The 22,460-nt window shown below is 49.7% G+C and overlaps 1 protein-coding gene across 11 annotated transcripts in view; it reads left to right on the forward strand.

The window, feature by feature from the left end:
* Nucleotides 1-22,460, forward strand: part of DLGAP2 (DLG associated protein 2) — a 666,739-nt gene that overhangs the window by 150,819 nt on the left and 493,460 nt on the right. For all 11 annotated transcript variants that reach the window (XM_084998159.1, XM_084998164.1, XM_021074622.2 and 8 more), the window contains one exon: nucleotides 11,939-11,993. In XM_084998159.1, the coding sequence (XP_084854285.1) occupies nucleotides 11,939-11,993 (55 nt within the window). The remainder of the gene's footprint in view (nucleotides 1-11,938; nucleotides 11,994-22,460) is intronic.

The following is a 22,460-nucleotide window of genomic DNA, read 5'->3' on the forward strand; positions in this document are numbered from 1 at the left end:
AGCCCTGGGGACCCTCTCCCAGCCCTGAGCTCGGAGGGCCTCTGATCTGAGGCTGTTAAGAGCCGCATTCTGGGGGCGATCGTCCTCAGGTCCTCAGTGCTGGGAGAGAGAAAGCTGAGCGTGACCTTGTACCAGAGGTGCCTTCTCCCATTTTTCTTGACCAGAAAATGGGAGCTCTGGTAGGAGGTGCCTATAGGAGAGTGAGAGAGGGGAGGGCCAAGGGACGGGGATGCGGGTGGGGAAGGCAGGCAACAGACCTGGTTGCAGACCCCGCTCCGTATCTGGCGCAGGGTGGTGGCCCAGCCCTCTACTCACTCACTGACCACCCCTGTGGTTTTTCTGGTTTTACAAACCCTCCCCAGCATCCCGGTCTCTGCTCGCTCCCCCAAAGGTGTCTTGGCCATTTGTCCTGTGGGAGGGCTGTCTCTCTGCCCCAGGCCCTTTTGGCAAGCCCCCCAGTAAATGTGTGCTCAGGACCCAGCAGACCTGCAGCTGCTCACTGTCTCCCAGTAAAACTGGGGTCAGCCCAGGAGCCCCCTTGCGCCCGAGCACACCGCTCCTGTCCTGTTGGGTGGCTCCATTGGGCAGCCATGCCGGGCACAGCTTCTTTCGCCCGGTGTCGTTGTCCCTCATGGGAGCCTGGACCAGCCTTCCACACATCATAGGGGCAGCGGGTTGGTGTCTCCTGGCACCTCAGTGTGTAATCTGTGTGGTTCTAGGGGGCCCTGGAAACCGGGGTGACGCTCCAAGGTGCGGTAGGGGTGAGAAGCAGCCCTGGGACAGCTCTGATGCCGCTACACCTGAGAATCACCTGGTGGCATCACAGGCCACTCCTGGCCCATTCAATCAAGTGTCCATGGGGGCCCTGGGCCGCTGGGCCAGGCATCTGCAGCTGGAGAGTCTGACTTTTGTCACAGGTTAGAGTTCTCCAGAGAAGCAGAAGCAGTGGGATGTACGTCTTCGTCTACACACCTGACCACACGTCTGTCTGTCTAAAAGGAGACTGATTGTGTGGACCTGGCCTGTGGGGTTATGGGGGCTAACATGCTCCACCCTCTGCCCGCTGCGAGCTGCAGTGTAGTCCGTTGTTCTGGGATCCCAGCCAGTGGGTGGTGCAGACACCGGCCTGATGCAGGAGAGGGGGCCCAGCTCATCTGGGAGGCGGGGAGAAGGGGGTCACACTCCTCCTGGCCCCTCCCCCTGTTGTGTCCAGGCCCCAGGTCAGGAAGGGCCATCTGCTGGACCTGGTCACCCCACCCTTCACCCAGAAACATCTGCATACACCCAAAGAGGGAGTTTCATCTGGGTGCCGGGGTCAGGGTGCAAGGGCGTGCCTGATCCAAAGAAAGCACCCGGGTAGCCCTAGTAGCCCCTGACTGGTTCAGAGAGCTGGGCTGTAGCTGAGTTCAGGGTTTACCCTGGAGAAGGTTTGAGGAGAAAAGATGGTATTTCTGACCAGAGTGCTGATTGTGCAGACGTGGCTGGAGGGGGTCTGACTCTCCCACCCCACCTCGAAGACAACTAAAGCCCAGGCAATGACCTAACTAAGCACTCAGCTTGTGGGAAATACCCACAGTTCTCATGGGGCATGATTATCTGCCCTGAAGATCACACTTTGCTGGAGGTGGAGTCCAGTGGCTGTGCTGCCTCTGCCCCACGCTGGGGGTCCGGGGTGCTACAGCCTCCTGGAGACTTAACAAGGAGGATGCCTGGTCCAAGGTCTGGTCCTGGGCGTGATTGGACCAGCTGGGCACCCGGACTTCCTGTGTCCTTTTAGCAGGAGGTCTGCACAGCTCTGGGACCCCTTCTTCAAAGAGTGGGGAGGGCCCATGTGGCCTCAGCTCTGGGCACACCTCTGCACGGATGCTCTGGCCACACGGTGGAGCCCAGGATGTCTCAGAGCCACACGCCTGCCTTCCTGACTCCTGACCTTTGCTGAGCTGGCTTCCTGCAGGCCCAGGGGTTGCAGCCACATGGATGTGACGGAGGTGGAGGGGCCCCCGTCTGTCCACAGAGGTGTGACACACAGTGAAATGTCACCTTCATCGCCTCCCCCAGCCCCCCAACTGGGAGGAGGCACCCCTGCTTTGCACAGACTTCCTGACACATGTGGTCTGTGGCAATGAGAGTAGTGCTTTTGTAGTTTGGAAGGAACATCAATGCAGGTTTTCTTTCTTTCTTTCTTTTCTTTCTTTCTTTCTTTCTTTCTTTCTTTCTTTCTTTCTTTCTTTCTTTCTTTCTTTCTTTCTTTCTTTCTTTCTTTCTTTCTCTCAGCAATTTAGCAGCGGAATGGAACTATTAATTCTGCCTGGCGAGTTGATTTTTGACTTTTGTGTTGATATTTGTCTTTTTATTATGCAAGATGGTAGTAAGTCATAAACTCTTCAGGGGTGTGTCCATGCTTTTTTGGTTGTTTTGCAGAGCAGTTTACAGACAGCATCTCAGCTGAGGGAAATGCAGAGATCTTGCAGGAGACTTGGCAGTGAAATCATGCCAAGCCTTAGGTCTGATAGATTATCAGCCACTGTCCCCTCCTTCCCTGTCAGCAGAGCAGCTCTTGGAGGAAGTCCCCCATGGAACAGAGGGCTGTGCCTTCCCGCTTGGCGTGGGAGCAGTGGGGGGGGGGGGGGCATGTGCAGCAGTGTCTGTTCACTTTGTGATGAAACCGGAAATGCCTCAACTTCACATCAAATATAAGCACTTAAAAAAAGACTTTTTAGGAGAATTTTTAGGTTTACAACAAAATTGAAAGAGAGTATAGGAGTTCCCGTCGTGGCGCAGCAGAAACAAATCTGACTAGGAGTCATGAGGTTCCAGGTTTGATCCCTGGCCTCGCTCAGTGGGTTAGGGATCTGGCATTGCTGTGAGCTGTGGTGTAGGTCGAAGACACAGCTCGGATCTGGCGTTGCTGTGGCTGTGGCATAGGCTGGCAGCTATAGCTCTGATTTGACTCCTAGCCCGGGAACCTCCATATGCCGTGGGGTGTGGCCCTAAAAAGACAAAAAAAAAAAAATTGAAATAGAGTATAGAAATTTCCTGTATTTCCCCTCCCTATGGACAGCCTCCCCACCAGGCACAGCCTCCCTGCCATCAACATCCCCACCAGAAGGTCCCTTTGTCGTAACCGATGAACTTACAGGACACGTTTCCATCCCTGAGGGTCCCTCTTGGGGCTGAGTATTCTGTGGGTTTGGACAAATGGCTAATGACATGGGTCCACCATTATCGTGTCACACAGAGTAGTGTCACTGTCCTAAAATCCTCTGTGCTGTGTCTTCACCCCTCCCAACCTCTGAAAACCACTGATCTTTACTGTCTGTGTCGTTGCCTTTTCCAGATGTCACAGAGTTAGAATTCTATAGGATACAGCCTTTTTAGATTGGCTTCTGTCACTTAGTCATATGCATTAAGTTTCCTCTGTGTATAAATGCATATGACTAAGTGACAGGAAAGGCTTGATAACTCATTTCTTTTTACCACTGAAAAATATTTCATATCTGGATGTTCCACAGTTTGTCCATGCACCTGCTGAGGGACATCTTGGTTGCTTCCAGGATTGGGCAATTGTGGGTAAAGTATGCAGGCTTTTGTGTGGACATAGGCTTTTAGTTCTTTTGGGTAAATAAACACCAAGGCGCAAGATTGGCTGGATCATAGGATAAGCCTATGTTTGGTTTTGTAAGAAAGCACCACCCTATCCAAAGTGGCTGCACTGTTCTGCGTTCCCATCGGCAGTGATCAGAGTTCCTGTTGCTCCAGGTCCTCACCAGCATTTGATGTCGTCAGTGTCTAGATTTAGGCGATTGCGATGGGTGTGTGGTGGTGTCTTCTTGTTATTTTAATCTGCAGTTCCCTGATGACATGTGATGTGGAGCAGCTTTTCACGTGCTTAGTCGACATCTGGATGTCTTCTTTGCTGAGCTGTCTGCCAAGGTCTTTGGACCTTTTTTTTTTTCTTGTCTTTTTGCCATTTCTTGGGCCACTCCTGCAGCATATGGAGGTTCCAGGCTAGGGGTCAAATCGGAGCTATAGCTGCCAGCCTATGCCAGAGCCACAGCAACACAGGATGCAAGTCGCATCTGCGACCTACACCACAGCTCATGGCAACGCCAGATCCTTAACCCACTGAGCAAGGCCAGGGATCAAACCCGCAACCTCATGGTTCCTAGTTGGATTCGTTAACCACTGAGCCACGATGGGAACTCCTGGACCATTTTTAATTAGGTTGTTTGTTTTCTTATCATTGAGTTTGAAGAGTTCTTTGTATATTTTGGGTAATTTTTTCAATCAGATGTGGCTTCGCAGATCTTTTTTCCCAGTGCATTGTGTGTCTGCTTGTTCCCGTGATAGTGTCTTTCAGAAGGTTTCGATTTTAATGAAGTCCAGCTTATCATGTATTTCTTTCATGGATCACACCTCTGGTGTTGTCTCTAAAAACCTATCATCAATCCTGAGGTCGTCTGGATTTTCTCCTACATCATCTCCTAGGAGTTTTATAGAATTGCCTTTTATGTTGAAGCTATAATCCATTTTGAGTTTATATATGTGAAGGGTGTAAGGTCTGTGTCCAGGCTCATTTTTTTGCATGTGGATGTCCAGTTGTTCTGGCAACCGTTTATAGATAATACTCTTTGCTTCACTGAGCTGCCTCTGACCTTTTGTCAAAGATCATTGACTCTATTTATGTGGGTCTGTTTCTGGCTGCTCTGCTCTGTTCCATGGATCCACTTGTCTAATTTTTCACCCACACCACACTGCCTTGATGACTGTTGCTTAGATATAAGCATTTGCCTCATCGTTCACTCTCATTTCATAGCCTTTGTAAACATTTTGCCATAAGTGACTCCAGGTCAGGCCAAGCTTTGCCTAGGTTTTGTTCTCTAAACTGAGTGTTTGCTTTCTATCTGGATTTCTTGGACATGCGTGTTGAATAAGCAGGTGACACCTGAGCTTCCAGAGGTATTTAAATTGTAATGAGAAAGATATAAACATGTCTACTCGACGTACTTTCATTCTAATAGGTGTCTTGGTGGTTTTAAATTTTCTTTTCTGAAGGACATTTTAGTACTGCCTTCTCGTGGTTGTGATCATTGTGCCGATTTGCTGTACACTACTTTATGTGCCTTAATTTCATCTGATTTACACGTACGTACAAGAAAAAGTGAAGTCATTTTAAGAAGCTTATGATAAAGAGCAGGCAGCCGCCTCATACTCCACACCCGACCCAGAGACCATCTCCCACTTCTTCTCTACTCCCCTCCCTCAGCACCTCTGCCCCCTCCCCAAGGGGGTGACATCCTGTCCCCTATGAATTTCTCTGAAATTTATAGTTAGTACTTACATCGCATTTCATTTGTAGATTATGCCTTTTGGGGGACATCTTTCATTCATTGTTAATTGCCTTTTCTAAGAGGCCTGGCTCGTGCCTTAATGTCTTCATCACATGTTTATCTCTTTTCTACGTATTTGGCATCAGCCTGCTCTCTCTCTGGGTGCTGGCCCACTGCCCAGGGGCCACGATGGGAGCCCTCCCCACGTGGCCCTCGCACCCTCACCCTGCCCCAGTCCTCCCGGCGATTCTCCAGTTTTACCCTCTTTCCTTCATCCATGGCTAATGTTGGGGGCCGTCTCCTCCCAGAATTTCCTAGGCCCTGTTTCTGCATTTTCCAGCACCCAGGGTCTTGAACTTGGTGCATTTGGGACCATCCTCTTACTCAGACCTTTCATAGTGGTGAGTGTTAGGCTGGTCCTCGGGGCGGGTTGCGCTGGACGCCTGAGGGCCTGTGCAACCTGAAGTCGTCACCCAGGCACATGGGCTCCTGTGAGTGTGTCCAGCGCTGTGTTCCCTTCTGTGTCCTGGACCTTTCATTCCGGAGCCCCCATTGGTCAGAAACTCCAGAGAAGGCCAGACGCATTTCTGTTCTATTATTTTTCCTCCCCAACTCTTTTTTTTTTTTTGGTCTACTTTCTGGGATATTTTGTCGAATTTTCTTCAGGTCTTTATTTTTTAAAAATGTGGTTGTCCTCTTTTTAACAAGGGTCTTCCTGTTTGGTTATGTTCCTTTTATAAGCCCAACATCCTATCCTTGAGTCATGGACGAGATGTCTCCCCTATCTTTCTGAAATATTATTAATCATCAGTATATTGAAATACTCTTTTTCCCTATATTGTTTCTGTTTTCTCTAACTCTGTTTTTCTATCTCAGTGTCTCCTAAAGTGGGAGTTTTCTTTAAATGTGTGATAATCCTCAGCTATAAGTCTTCATTAAGTGTGAGACCTTAAAATGTATGGAACGTGTATTTTGGTGAATGAACGGGGCTTACTGGCTGGTAGAATTTCCCACTCAAAGATCTAGTGGAAAGCCAGCGTTTTAGGTCGGAGACCTACATGACAGGGGACACGTCTATTTTTCAGAGAAGAGTTAGCATTTCTTGGGGGGGGTGGGGACCCCATGGGGACCCCAACCCCTTCTTTCTGGAGGAAGGCAGGAGTGGGGTCAGGGCAGCAGTGCTGAGAGCCTGTGTGCTTGGCTTTGCTGCCATCACCCCTTCACTGCCAGGCTCTGGTTTCCTCAGTTCTCTGGGAGCTGGCACAGGGGTTGGGCTGCCTGTGGGGGAAGAGGGCTCCCTCCAGCCGCTCCCTCGCTCCTGCCCTTGGTGTACCCATACCTCTGGCCCTGAGTGCCTCCTGCAGACATGCTGGGGCCATCAGTCCCCCGCCTCTGCTCTAGTAAGAGAACCTTCTGCCCACTCTGCCTCTCAGAGACACTTGAAATCCTTTTCTTATGTGCTCAGTCATTCTGTTCCTCCTGACTGTGAGCTTTCACCTCAGCCACTCTGCTCTACTGACCTAAAATTTGACTGCAGCCACCAAGGAGGGTGGTTAATGGGAACTGTCACCTAGTTTGCCTGGTGCATGGCCTGGTGGTTCTCTGGGTGTTTCTTGGCAGAGCAGATCAGCATCCTGGGAGCCCCTTGGAAATGCAGAGTCTGGGTGTGTGCACTGTGTGCATGTGTGCACTGTGTGTGCATTTTGTGTGCCTGTGTGTGCCTGTGTGCTCTGTGTGTACATGTGTGCACTGTGTGTGCATGTGTGCACTGTGTGAATGTGTGTGGACTATATGTGCACTGTGTGTGCACTTTGTGTGCCTGTGTGTGTGTGCCTGTGTGTTTCAAGGCACAAGCAGAAATGTGCTGAGAATGTGGAGCAGAAATCTTTATTGATCTATGGAAAAGTGCACATATACATTGTCCACAATTTGATGAGTCTGGACATTTGCAGCCCTGTGGTCCCATCATCACGATCAAGCTAATGAACTCCCGGCCTCTAGAAGTTTCCTTTGTGTGGTTGGGGCTCCCAGTGTGGTGCAGACACTGTTACTGAGTAGGCGTGGCCCTGCAGCGGGTCTGGCGTGGCCCACCTGGTGGGGAACCTGGCGTGCTTTCTGCTGAGAGGAATGTGAATTTCTGGGCTGCACGCCAGGCTTCAGGGCCCCCGAGCAGGTGGTTTATGCTCCTTGGCTGATGTGTCTTTACTGGTTTACCGCCTCCTACAGTGAGAAGCATGCTTTGCTCTTGTAATCATGTCCCACGCCCGCAGGTGGTGATGGCTGAGGTTGGAAGATCTGCCCAGAGAGCAAGCCCCCTGCCCTGCCCAGCAGGCCAGCCTGCGGCAGCTGGTGCAGGGGTCTGTGCGGACGGCGGCCCTGCCCACCACAGCAGGTGTCCCACTTGAGCTCCGCCCACCCTGGAGGAGGGTGGGTGGCAGAGGCACCGAGACCATGTGTGTAGCCCCTGCTTTCCTGCTGTTGCAGGGTCTTGACCCTCCAAAGCCAGGGTGTCCTGCAGCCTCGCCTGGCCAGAGCCTGACTGGGGGTCAGCAGACGTGACCTTCCGGCCTCTGTGGGGCTGGGTGGCTCCAGAGGCATCTGACCTCACGTGATAGGATGCGAGGAGCAAGCATCGCCAAAGTCATGTGGAACCTCAGGGTTGTAGCAGCACGACAGGGGGGCAGCTCTTTGTCTCTTTTCAGGAGGCAGGTGACCTGCCTCTTCTGGGAACAAACCTAGGCCCAGTTCTCCAACGTGAAATTGGCCAGAAGAGTTAGTTGAACACGTGTTAATGTCCTGGCACTGAGGAGCCGTCTGCATCTCAGAGGCTCCTGTGCTTTGAGCAGCAAGAGGAGTGACGGGTTACTTCCTGTTTAAACAGCACAGCTGCCTTCTTGTCCTTGAATCAGAGAGTGAGGACCCAGTGCAGCCTGGCTGGGTGACTTGAGCTTGCCTCAGCTTCCTCGTCAGCCCAAGTAGGACGATGGAGAGGGAAGAGCTGGAGAGCAGAGGGACAGGCCAGGGCACAAGTGGGACACTTGGAAAAGACTCTCCATCGGGAGATGATTCAGCTATAAGAGCTGAAAAAAACGAAACTAGCCCTGTGGACGGTAGGGAGGCTCCTGCGGAACTGGCTGTCCTGCGGCCCTGCCCCTCTTCTCCTCTCTCTCCTCTTTCTCAGCCCTTGGGTCGCTGTGGGGTTAAAAGCACACAGATACCCTCCTCCTCACCAGATTCCCCAGCCTTCTTGTCTGATCCCATGTTCCAGACAGGGAGTATAAACTAGTAACGGTTAGGCCTTAGATGTGGATCTCTAAGCCAAGGGCATGGAATGTTTTGCAAAATCCACAAGCATGCAAAACAAGTAAATGAGCAAATAAGAATAGCATTGGAAACAGAGACAATACAAAGGATAGAAGAAGATATAAACTCATTTTTTTAGAGAGAAGAGCCTGTACTATGTGTATAACCCAAGAGTAGGCTGGCATACAAAAGGAAGATTCAGAGAAAAGGAAGGTAACAATAGGAGAATAGAAGTTAAACATTTATTAGAGGGTTGAAGATGAAGTTGAGAGAATTTTCCAGAAAGCAGAACAAAAAGACAAATAGAAAACAAAAATGAGAAATTAAATAAATTAGATTCAATATGTGCAGTATCCGAATAAATTCTAGCAAAAAAGAAGAAATAGTTTGAACTTCCAAGAATTGAAGGATATGAGTTTTTAGCATCAACATTATATATGTACAGAGTTTAAAAAGTAAGGGAGGGGAGTTCTTGCTGTGGCACAGTGGGTTAAGAACCTGACTGCAGTGGCTCGGGACACTGCTGAGGCACTGGTTTGATCCCTGAGGCACTGGTTCCATCCCTGGCCTGGTACAGTGGGTTACTGTTCTGGCATTGCCACAGCTGCAGCCTAGGTCAAAGATGTGGCTCAGATTCAGTCCCTGGACTAGGGGCTTCCATATACTGTGGGTATGGCCGTGAAATTAAAAAAAAAAAAAAAGTCAGGTAGTCCCAAAGGAGTTAAATGGAAATATGGGAATCCCGTGCATGTCTATATTATCTGAATTTCTTACAGAGAGAATGAAAGCATGAACCCCTTTAATTAAAAGCAGAAAGTAGTTTCCTTCATCTGTGCATGGTCTAGTGTCTACTCTCTGCAGTGTGGTGACCACCAGCCCCACCTGCACAGAAATGCTGCCAGCACTCTGAGGATTCATGTTTTCTTTGATTTAGATCCACATGTCCCTGTGTGGCTGCGCATGCCAGGTAGCTTGTTAGTGGTGGGCTACTTAGTGCTGGGCTAGTTACTGCTGGGTTAGTTAGTGCTGGGCTAGTTAGTGCCAGGCTGGTTAGTGCTGGGCTAGTTACTGCCAGGTTAGTTAGTGCCACGCTACTTAATGGTGGGCTAATTACTGCTGGGCTGATTACTTCTGGGCTAGTTAATGCCAGGCTAGCTAGTGGTGGGCTAGTTAGTGGTGGGCTACATAGTGCTAACTAGTATACCACCTTAGCATCCATGTCCCACTTCCTCTCCCCATGGTATATGTACAACATCCTGCCTCGCCCCCACACGCCCCCCCCTGGTTGCCACTGTGGCCTCTCCAAAGCCTCTGTGTGCCACTCTCCATCACTTCTCAGGGATAAAAATGTCGCAGAGTCTGGAGTTCCCGTCGTGGCGCAGTGGAAATGAATCCGGCTAGGAATTATGAGGTCGAGTGTTCGATCCCTGGTGGGTTAAGGATCTGACGTTGCCATGAGCTGTGGTATAGGTCACAGATGTGACTCGGATCCTGTGTTGCTGGGGCTGTGGCACAGGCTGGCAGCTACAGCTCTGATTTGACCCCTAGCCTGGGAACCTCTGTATGCCCTGGGTGCATCCCTAAAAAGCAAATAAATAAATAAGTAAATAAATAAATGTCACCAAGTTATGGTTGAGTGGCAGGGGTGGCAGATTTTGTGGTCTGAGCTCAGTGATCCAAACTCTGTGTCCCCTTCGCTGTGTGCATTTTTGGGAAATGTCAGCTGTGTCAGGTTGGAGGGAATGATTGGTTCTAGGGGAGCCCCTGGCATCCTACTTGTGTATATCTGTGGTTTATCTGCTGGCAGTAGTTCCATAGGAAGTCAACCTGGCAGCACCGTTTGCCAGTGCTCCTGAGAGTAGGGATACCAGTTAGGTAGCTTTGCGATGGGCCAGGGGAGCCTGTTCCCCACTGGGTGTTAATAGGTGGTGGGGACATGAGAGGGTTCCATGGTCCACTTTAACTGCAGGACTTGGTAGAGCTTTATCATCTCACCTGCTCTTCCAGCCTCACGTGGGCCGTGTCGTGTGCAGAATTGTTGCAGCTTATAGGATCCTTCACGTCTTTTGAGGGCGACTGTTTCTTAGCCTGATGAGTTCCTCTGGAAGTGCTGGAAAGGTCAGTGAGTGGGCGTGTAGGCCTTGGAATCAGACAGGGTGTGGATTTACAGAGATCCCAGGATGTTAACTCTGTGTGTGTGTATATGTGTGTGAGTGTGTGTGTGTGTGTGTGTGTGTGTGTGTGTGTTTGCACGGTCCGACATGGAGGGCTGGGGACTGGTCCGAGAGAAGAGTGTAAACATAATCCGGTGGTTTCTTGTCCCATAGTTTAACACTTGCTCTCCCTCGCATGTAAAGGGCTGGTGAGGGGCTTGGAAGGGGAAGGGATTATTATTCCAGAGGAAAACTTCTGCACATGTTGACTGTATTTACTCGAATCTCTTGTATACCGGCTGGCCAGGGGCAGGCATCAGGATTTTAGTGTCTCTGCAGCGCCCTTTTCTCCCTCCCCATTGGCTGATCGGTTTGCTCCAGAATAGCTGATGCATGCTTCTCGGCGGAGAATTTGGGGGGTTGTGGTTGCAGGTTCATCGGCGGAGGATTTAAGATGGAAGTTCAGCTTTTACTCTAATTGAGTTGAGAAAGCATAATCATAAATTTCCCACAGAGATCTTTTCAGCTGCAATTCTTTTTAAGTCTATGCTTTGCAGCTCCCTTACATGGCTGAGTTTTCTTGGGAAAGCCATTTTCCATTATTTTCACTTTCCTTTCATTTATCAAATAAGATATTTCCTTCACCTTTTACTACCAAGCTGTGCATGTAAACTCAGGTTTTCTTTCACATTTTCTTCTTTGTGAGTCATCCTTGATGAAAGCTTCTCGCCTCAGATGCTAGAAGATGGACCCAATGTACCGCCCCAACAAGCCTCCATTTTCAGGCTCTAATTGCGTCTCATATTTTAAAAGCCATCACAAAATTGGTGGGCCATTTGCTTTATTGTAGGAGTCCCCTGAGTGCAGCTTTCAAGGTACTTTGAGGACCCATTAGGGACATACATTAAACAGAACTGCATTACCGTCCTCCTAGCAGCATATATAATCAGCACACTTACCTGATTAACCTTTTTGATGAAAAATGTATGTCCTCAGAATCTTTCAGTGCTGTTTAATTTGTTACGTCGTCCTGGGTGTGATGACTGTGCAACACTGCATGACCTTATTAGAAAAATACTTGCACTGGTTAATGAGGTGCCTTTCTCTACCTGAATGATAACCAAATTATGTTATTTATTTTTTTTGAAACAGGTTTTACCTGGCATTCTGCAGAAGCATTGCTGTATCTTACCGGACAGGAACACAGGTAAATGCATTTTGTTCTTCTGATTTGAGATTCTTGGTTTTGTATCAGTGGAAAGTTGAGAAATATGGTTGCATATTTTAGATATCTTGGTTTTTTAAGGTGGTTGTTTTATATATTGACTGAAACAAGCCAAAAAAATGGATTATTCAGTTCTACAGTGGGTTATGAGTTGAGAGATCTGTTTTTGTTTGCAAGGTAAATAGATTTAGGTGGTTGTTGCCTTGGATTTTTAAGGGAAATTGGTTGGCTTATGAAGTCACCTATATTAATTTTAAAGTTGTTTCTTTTGTGGATTATATTGATTTATTAAGGAGAACCTCCGTTATTGGCTAACATGGAATGTGTTTGCAATCCAGGCTTTGCTTGCAGTCAGGGTAGGAACTGGCAGATGTTATGTGCTTCAAACCTGAAGGATCTCAGTGAGTAAAACAGTGGGTTGGGTGTCTTGCCTTGGCAATTGTATGCTATGTAATTTCTCACTGAGGGACAGATGGATGTGGCTGGAGGTGGTCTGTGAAGTAGTTCATGTTACTGTTAAGAACACATGACAGAGGAGAAAGGAGTCTAAAAAAACCCTTTGAAACTTTGTCATTTTTAAATTAAAAAAGAGAACAATTGATACAGAGTGTGTTATCCTGTGGGTCTGCATCTCAGCCACTCTCCTGTGCTTCTGACTTAAAGTGCTTTACTCAGAGATACCAGGTCTGGAGGAAAAGGCAGAGAAGCTGCACCTTCTCTGCAAAGGGCTTTGTTAGAGTTTATTCATCTCTAGAATCAGTTGTGTCCTGCCAAATATGTCTGTCTGAGTCCTGGGATACTTTTGTTGGGTATGAAACTGAAGCTCCTGGCCTTTCCTTATGTGTTTTCTAGCTAAACAAAATGAACCATCATGGACTTTTCCGTGATAATGAGAAGAATGTAATCTCTTGGGGTTTTGTCTACGTTTATCATAAATGTCATTCTGAATGGATGGCATGTGGACCAGGGTCCCCTTCTTAAATGATTAACAAGGCACTGTTTTATATTATGCATGCCAATGTAAAACACCAAGTATTTTGGAAAATGGAATCTTCATTTTGTTGCTTATGATTATGGTTGGATTATGTTACTGACTGTGAGTTTTCAAAAAAGTTCATAGGCCTGTCTCAGTTTTGGTTTTGCCCCATCAATGTTGCCTCCGCTGTGAATCTGAGTATGTTTACTGCTTATAGGGAAGTTTATTTAGAACATGGATGGATGTTTTTTTGAGCCTCTTTCTATTTTCTGAAAGTCTTGGTTAGTAATGGAACTATATGGATGAGACACGTGTGAAGAAACAAAGATTTTGCAAATTTTGCCCATCAACAACAAGTATAACAGAATTTGAAGGTGGATGGGTTTTCTGGATGAGTTTCTTTCTTCCAGATGAGTCCTTACAGATTCTGAAAAACATCAGATATAATGATAAAAATAATTAAATGTTAACTACTGTTCTGTGGGAATAAGTGGGTTTTAGATATTGAAATGAGTTTGCTATATGTTTAGACTGTTATATAAGAACTTTCAAGTTAATATGGAAAATATTTCCAAATTGAAACATTTCATTTACTTTTCATAAGAATCCAAGTAACCAACCTCCAGAACCAAGCAAGCCGCCTTCCATCATGACTGGAATATTGAAGCCATCTGCTCAGCAATTTCCCTAAAACTTTTTATAGGATGGAGTGTTTAACTTTCACGTCTGCTGAGGACCCGAGGCTGTGACGTTAGATGTGGAAACAGGAAGCAATCATTTCAAATGGGGGGATAGAGGAACTGGCTGAAGTTATAGGTCTTAGAGATGTTAAGTTCACTGAGAATGAAAGATTTGAGGATTCTGGTTTTTACTGTATAATTTGATCTAATATGTCTGAATCCTACTTAATTATTTAGGAAATGTTTGGAAATTTCTTAGATGCATACACAGTGGGTATTGCTTTTGCATTTCATGGCAGATAGGGCCCTTATAAACTCAAGTGTGATTTATTCTTACCTGAGCAGTTTTATAAAAGACTCCCAATTTTTGATTAAAAGATCAACTTTGAGATGGGTAGGGGTTTCACCTCAGGAAGATAAAAACCATTCTGTGATGGACAGGGGCTATGGTTGTGCAACAGTGTGACTGTACTTAATGCTGCTGAGCTGGACACTCAAAAACAGTCAAGATAGTAAATTTTAAGTTGTGTGTGCTTTCCATGATTTTAAAAAGTGATCAAATTTGGGGTGAGTCGTGGCTTTCCTTTGTTTGACTTGTACTTATTTTGGAAGTGCCATTTGCTCCAGTAACTTACACATATTGTAGCTGAGTTTCTGGGGGAAGACATACCTGCTTTCAGGTGTGCTGGTGGCTGTGGAGCTGATACACTTGGCATTTGGCATCGCGGCAGCTGAGATGAGAGCGTCTGGCTGCCCATCGGGAGTCAGCCTGGCCGCTTTGTGAGATAGCATTCAGCACTTCTCCTGCCGTTTCAATTAACTGTGGTAATTTTGGTTTGTGATGTGAGGAGTGGACTGTGCTGAGCCCCTCTGCAGATGACTGGAGTTTTCCTGTTTTTCTTAGGAAAACTGAGAGTTGGACGGCAAGGCATGTCCATTGTGGAGGCGGAACCGTCCACCCAGACACACGTGACCACTCCCCCCGCCCCCAGCGCTGAGCTTTTCTTACACATTCATGGCAGCATCAACTCCCTTCCCTGCTCCTGGTGACCCATCTCCCTCTCCCTGTGCCTTTGGTCAGGGCCTTCCCGGGTGGCTGCCCACGCAGGGTGACCAGTGACAGTGGGTATATCCTCTGTGTGACCGTGTCATCTGCGTGACAGTGGCGTCTGTATGAAGCCAGTGTGACCTTCGCCAGAACAGCTGCTGGAAGGGTGTCCTGCGTCCTGTTTTCCTTCACACCTGTTTCGTGAGCTGCCTCTGGAGGGTCAGGAACTGGGGCCCTCGCTGTAGCAGGAGGCTGGCCTCTGTGTCTGACGTCCACTGGCGGGGCCCTGGGGGAACTCAGGGTCACCCTGAAGTTAAAATTGCCCCAAATGGTGCTCATCCTGTGTGGTAATAAAACTTAACAGGGTAGCGACCTCTTCATAGAGAGCATTTTGCTGAGATTGGCTATTTTCCAGACTCAAGTTAACCTTCTTTAGGTGTTTGCAAACGGAGATCTCTTCCTGCCGCTTCTAAGTCAGGGGAGGGGCCTGGACTCATGTAAAATGCAGGGGGTACCTCCCTCCGCTGCTGTGGGGGTCTCAGGGTCCGAGCACGACTCACGTGGAGACACTGTCACAGGCACATTCCGAGAGAGGACATGGACTCTGAGTGTGTTTCCCAGGTTGTGCGTTTGACTATGAGGGGCAGGGGCTGCTTCGTCCTTAGATGGTCTGACTCCTCCAGAAGGCCCGGGCCTTTGGGGAAATCGAGCTCAGGCACGTGTGAGCTCACTAAACTCTGTACGGGCAACACAGTGGGCGGGGGTTCTGCCCCGAGCTTAGGGGGTCTCGCAGCCTTTATCTCCCGTCTGTCAGGGCACAGCCCACCTGCTGCTGAGAATACCTGGAAGTTACAACAATGACTGATTTTACAGTTAAGCAGCAGTACTTACCTGAGCAGACTTTCATGGTAACAAGTAAGTAGTGACACCTCGAGTGGATGGAACACGTGGTGGTATTTGATTTTTGAGATCCATCCTACCCCACTTGACGGGGAAAGCATGATCGTGGCATAATCTGCGTGCAAAACTGGGTGGAAAGATTGTATTTTCCTGTATTCTGCGGGACTGACCTTTGTGTGTTTGTACAGCTGTAGCGTGATGTCCGTGGAAGACTCGGTGTTACTGACTCTGATCTTGGGTTGCAACCAGTGATGTGCTGGCTGGTGCTTCACTGCCAGCTTCAGGCACTGGTGAGAGGATGTCAGGGGCCCACGCGGGCTGTTGGGAGTTTCCAGGGCATACACGCCCCACCCTGGTCACTGGATATGGGTCGGGAGAGTCCTCACTTTCCCGCCCCCATTCTGCAGACCAGTGTTAGACTCCAAGGTGTGTGACTTACTGTTGCACAGCTGAAACATATTTTGCTGAGACTCGGGTGCCGGCTTCCACTATGGTTCAGTGTGCAAGTCTGCCGTGCAGTCTTTTCCTATGGAATATGATGTACAGCAACCCAGTGCAGCTGGGGCTCTGGGGCAGGGGCACAGGGAGGGGGAGCTGGGGGGCCTCAGGACATGAGATGGGCAAGCCCACCAGGTGGGGCGTTCACACACCTGGGATGCCTCACCTTTGTGGAAGGACAGGTGGATGGCATTTTAATGTACAGAGTCAAACATAAGACGTTTTGTCTTTGGATGATCAAATCCTTCAAGTAAGTTTCTTTTACCCAGAGACCGAAATTATTTATAATACCTTTTTTTCTTTCAAAAAAGAATGAAGGCTGTGGAATAGGGTGCCATATGATATGATTCATAAGCTAAGAATAACCAAGCAGCACCGAGTCGCACTGCATGAGGAGGGGGTGTATCAGCTGTGAGGATGCTTCTCCTTTCAGCCCGTGACTTGCTGACCCATGGCCACTCTGGGGTGAGCAGCCGCTCATCCCCCTGCCCTTTCAGGATGGAAATCCTCCTGTGCTTAAAGGGCTTTATTTCATAAATAGAAATGGCTATATCAGAATACTGGTCATGCTATTTAATTATGGCCAGAATGAGAGGTTATAGATCCATAGTTTTAAGGCCAAAACTGTTTTATTCCATGCAGCTCATTCTTAACCCCAGGGCTACTCACAGTGGACGTGGCATTTTTGTGCTGCTTGGGAAGGTTGGGCCTCTGGGACTAGAGGCCCCTGAATGAGGCTGGGTTTCAGCCCAGCTCACCAGGAGCAGAAGCTTTGGTGTAGAGCCGAGATTAGACCGTCTCCACCCTTGCACAGGTGACGTGCTGATTTACTCAAGTGTGTGGTGACTGCCGGGTTCACGCGGAGACAAGGTCTGTGTTCCAGGCTGGATGTTCTACAGGTGCGACTGTGCTGAAAGGTTTCATGCGTAAACCTTGCATTCGACATTGGATTTAAGAGGCACCTGCTCTTGGGGCAGACCTATGGAGCCGTGAGCTGAGCTGTGTCCTTGATGCCAAGTGGACCTAAGGTCAGGTGTTTGTGTGGTCGTGGTCGGCACCGTCTGCAGATTCACAACTCCTCGTCCTCACGCCCACATTCTGTGGGGGCTGTCTTGCGCCTTTCCACTGAAGAGACAGGTACCCCAAGTCTGTATTAATTGGTGTTCTAGAAGCTCTCCGGAGAGAAACGGGATCTGCAGAGGAGAGCTGCCCGGGGTCACGGGAAGTCTTCCGACTGGAGTTCTGAAGCTCCTGGATTGCAAGACGGCCCTGGCCGCCCCGATTTCACTCACCAGCACCACGCGGGGGAGCCAAAGCCGTCTTAGGAAACTCCCCACTGGAACGAGAACACGGCGAGGGAGGGCTGGGCACCACCCAGGCCCACCTGCCCCTCGGGGTCCCCAGTAGCTGCAGAGCGTGGGGGCTGACGTGCAGCCTGTCAGCATCTCTGCATTGCTCGGTCCACATGGCTCACCCGCTGTCCAGACCCGTGCTCCTGTCCCGGCGAGCCACACCACCTCCCTGAACCCCCACCCCCTTTGCCCTGTTTTCTCGCTGCCTTTTTTTTGTGTTGTTGCGATGCAATGCAAGACAGTTGGGGGGCGTTTATGTGTGTAAACACCATACATTCTTCCTGGTATAGACACGATCCAGTCATTCCTGTGCACATAAAAGGGACAAAAGTAGGTTGTCACCAGTGCTGTGGCAGATCACTAAAGCCACCTATTCTTTGTCGCCAACATAAGAATGAAGGCCTCAGTGACCCACCCCTTACTATTGGGGCATAAACTGTGGACTCTGGGGGCATGGAGGTGAAGAATAACCTCGCAGCGAGGATCCTGGCTTCTTGGTGGGGAAGAGGCCCTGGGAACCAGGACTTAGCTCCTGGACAGAGGTGTTGCACTGAGCCCTATGGCCTGGTTCCTGGCACTGGGGTTGGGATGAGCCCTGCGGGCCATTTCCTCCCGCCAGGCCCAGGTCTCCCAGGAGGCCAGGGTCAGACCTGGCGCCCTCTGCCCCCGAAGGGCACCTGCTCCATGGGTTTTGCCTGTTCCTGGGAAGAGGAAGGTGTGAGGTGCCTGAGATGTGTGGAATCACCAGCCTTCCCTTTGCTTGTCCTACTTTCGAGGAAAAAAGTATGAAACCCTTCTCCACACATTTCAGTGTTGAAGGCAGAGAAAAATAACACAGTTCCTAAGTCCAGTGTTGTGTTTCCTTGTAAGTTACTCCAGGAGGTTTGGACGGGAACATTCTGTCCAGAGAGAGGTGGCCAGGCCCTGCCAGGAGGACAGTAAGGCCCCAGGCTCTGCCCCTTAAGGGGCTCCCAGGGGCCAAGTCCATTCTGGCAGCCGAGATGGGCCCTGGGCAGGGCTGGAACAACAGCCTCTGCTTGTTCCGCCTGCACTGCCCGCGAGGCCTCTCCTGGAGGGTGTTGCCATGTCTTCACATGTCCCTGGGGTCTCTTCTCACAAGTGGGCGGATCCCACCACGAAGCCCCGAGGACATTGTCACTCCAGAGCGCGCCCCCCAACACCATCACATCTGGATCTGGGGTTCCACCTGTAGATCTGGGACATAGATGTTCCTCCACAGGGGCCCCACGCCGGTCATAGGACTGACACCCGACCAGGTGCCTGTTCTTCCTGGAAGCTGTTCATCCTTGTATTTAAATTGCCAGGAGGTTAGTTGGACCACCAGTTTCAGAGTCTCCCTGAATGGGAGGAATCCAGTTTCAGGTAGAGGAGCTTTCTGCCAGGTGAGTTGGTTGGAAAACATCCAGAATGTCTGAGACTCCTCGGTCAGGAGTCAGGGCCTATTTCTGGCCCTTGGCTCTGGGCTGGTCTGGCCTTGGACCTGGCCTTGGCTCTGGGCTGGGCTGGCCTGGCCTTGGACCTGGCCCTGGCCCTGGCCTTGGCTCTGGGCTAGTTTGGCCTTGGACCTGGCCTTGACTCTGGGCTGACCTGGCCTTGGACCTGGCCTTGGGCTTGGGCTTGGCCTTGGACCTGGCCTTCGGCCTGGCTTTGACCAGAGAATGAGCCTCAGCAATGAGGCTCCACTGGGTGTCTGTCCCTAGGAGATGGGTGTCTGCCCCTAGGAGCTGAACTTCCCCAGGGGACCTTTTCTGAACCTTGGTTCTTTTTGTTTCTTATTGTCATGGCATCCTCAAGTCCAAGGCCCTTTTGTGAAGTAAAGTTGCTCAGTGTGCACAGTGTAACTCTGTCCTGACTTTCAGGGACACGTTCCTGGGTCAGTTTTGCATCTGAAGCCACAGATAAGATCTGTAACTAAAGGTGAGACATCTGGTGCTGCTGTTTTAGAGTCATGGGCTAAAAATCACAATGACTCTTTTCAGGCATCCCAGTTTTTCCAGAACTCGTACCTCAAACTCCTCTGAATGGTGCAGGTCTGTGTGCACGTGTGCTTATGCAAGTTTGACATTATGCAAGTTCAAAATGTCAGGCTCAGGGCTCCTGGTTTAAAATGCCACTTCGTTGCAGCCAGTTAAGGGCTCTTCAAATCTTGTGTTAGTAACTCCTTGTGAGTCCTCAGTAGAAATAGGGTCCGAGGAGTTGTCTGAAATCCCTGCCAAGAGGTGGCTTTTACAGGATCCTTGGTTAATCCTTGACCATCTCTGATGAAGTGGACGGGGTGGCCTGTGATTCCAGGAGAAGATGGTGACATGACATCTCTGCGCCCGACTCTGTCCACGGCAGTGACCCTGTCTGCAGTGACACCCTCCTCCCTCACAGCATGGGCTTGTCTTCGTTGTGTTGAGCCACAGCTGCCTGGTTTACAGTCTTAACTAAAGAAATGTTGCTATAGCCTTTATTTTTGTTGCTTTTTGTATTTTAGATGCATAGGTATTTAAGACAAACTAGTTTGAATTAAAGATAAACTGATATATGTTTTTTATGAGTCATTGAAAATAGCAAAATATATTGTTAAAAAATACCTGTCAGTCCATCTCTACACAAAGCCTGAGAAGGCTTTTCTTGAAAGGAGCTTGCTGTGGTGTATACAGAGGTCAAAACATAGTATTGTACACATGAACCAAAGTTATAAACCAATGTCACGTCAATAAAACTTAATCAACTTCTAGAAAATCTTGATATGTAAAATGCACTATAACTTGACATTGAGCTGACAGGATTTGACATGTCATTGAAGTGGGCTTAGCATTTTCCAGGATCTTCCCCAAATCCTCGCCGAGTACCCGGTATCTGGCTGCACAGTGCCAGATTTTTGGTGCATTTCTGAATTTTTTCCTTCCCTAAGGGATTAGTGATTAATTAGGAGGCAGGGAAGGAAGCCCCCTGGCCCCTGCAGATGAGCCATCAGGGAAGTGCACGTCCTGCCTGAGGTCGAGTCTGCTGTCAGCACGTGCCCCTCAGGGTCAACATCACCCTGAGGAAGGAGGCAGTGGGGACCAGGGAGGAGGTCAGAGGGAGTGAGGGGGTGGGGGCGGGGCTGCCATGGTACCAGCTCCCACTCCTGCACCATCTGTGGTTTGTCCTAGAGGCTTGCTCCCCAGTGTCCCCGAGGGCGAAATCTCCCCTTACAAGATGTGGTCTCAAAGCCTCGGGTGGCAGTGTGATGAGCCCTCTGTCCCATGCCTGTATCTAGCCCTGGGTCCCCAGGATCACCCTGTTCTGTGACCTTGCAGGCAGGGCTGTCCTGATGGCTGAGACTTCATAGCAAAGGGCAATGAGGAGAATGGCGAGGGGAGCAGAGGGGGTGGTGTCCAGCCTCAAGGGTGCCTGCCCCGTGCCATCCCAGCAGGCCCTTGCAATGGCACCGTTCACTGGGGCGGCTCCCTGGAGAGCCTGTGCCCCGGTTTTCCTGGGGCTCTGGTCACACAGGCCCCCACCCCACGTGCCCAAACCCATATGTCCAGGAAGGAGGCAGGCACTTGGCATAAACCGTGTTGTTTGCACAACATTTGAGCCCAAGAACCCCTCTTGCCTGTTTGGAGTGGTTCCTGAGCCGTGTCCATTGCTGTCTGAGGTGGAACGGAGCCCTCACTGTGCCTGGACTGGTCATAGTCCTGTGAAAAGCAGACCACGAGCCTGATGTCCACCTTCACGGGCCTTGTGTCCGCAGATTGAATTGAGCTACTGCTTGTGTTTGTTTCACTGTGTTCCTTCTCTAACTTGCCATCTTCATCTCTTTCTAGTCTTTTTGTCCCTGTTCCTAGCAGTCATCCTTTCCTACCTTCCCCCCCAGATAAATAGTTCTCCACATTTCTTCCCCATTTCTGTAGCCCACTTTCTGAGTTCAGAGCCTATGAGTTGGTCAGACCCCCTTGTGCTAGAGTGCATGTGTGTGAGTGTGTGTGCACACACGTGTTTGCATACATGTATATGTGTGTTTGTGTGTGTGTGTGTGTGTGCGTGCGTGCATGTACATGCATGCATGGCATCTCCCGATGTCTGTACCTGGGGAGGCCCAAGGCTGTTGCAGTGGTGCCATGTTCCCTCCCAGGGGTTCTTTCTCTCAGGGGGTCACCTCCCGCCCTGCCTGTGAGGACACTCGGGGCCACTCCTGGTCACAGCCCCTCCCAGAGGGAGCTGTGCTGGTGGAGGCCGAGCCCTGAGGTGTGGTGCTGGCTGTGCTCTCTTCTGTGAGTCTATCCTCTCCAAGGGGACAGTGAGCCTTTGGGGAAAGAGTCAATTTGGTCTTCTGCGAGGTGGTGGCCTGTGGGCTGCACTTGGGACACAGGAACCACTTGCTAAGGATGCAGGGGTGATGCATGTCCCTGCAGGGGCTGGGCTGTAGCCGGACCCTGGCCTGGGCTGTGGGCATCTAGTTAGTGGACGTTGCTTCTGGCTCTTGCAGCTGGGCGATCACCTGTGCTACATTTCAGAGCAGGTGTGTTTCTTGCATTTTCTCATATATTTTGGTGGAAGTGGGAAGAGGTGGCATCACCCCTGCCAGCCAGATGCCACTTTAGAGGAGATGCCTGCTCTGTTCTCTGACCAGGTGACCTGTGACTGTGCCCTCTGCGGAGGGTCACAGCTCCCTGCATCCTCAGAGGGAGGTGCTGCTTCAGGAGGGAAGGGCCTGCCCTAAATTATGTGAGGGGGATCCTGAAAATTTTCCCATTACCCGAATTCCTTGTTTTGAGACAATGCAGTTTTTATTTATTATTATTATTATTATTATTATTGTTATTATTATTTGTCTTTTAAGGGCTGCACACATGACATATGGAGGTTCTCAGGCTGGGGGTTGAATCTGAGCTGTAGCTGCTGGCCTACACAACAGCCACAGCAATGCCAGAGCTGACCTATGTCTGCAGCCTATACCACAGCTCATGGCAATGCTGGATCCTTAACCCACTGGAACCC

This window comes from Sus scrofa, chromosome 15 (genome assembly GCF_054392235.1).
Source record: "Sus scrofa isolate SSC_HxYL_T2T_F1_AM1 chromosome 15, Sscrofa_HxYL_maternal_Yorkshire_Landrace_v2.0, whole genome shotgun sequence".
NCBI classification, from domain to species: domain Eukaryota; kingdom Metazoa; phylum Chordata; class Mammalia; order Artiodactyla; family Suidae; genus Sus; species Sus scrofa.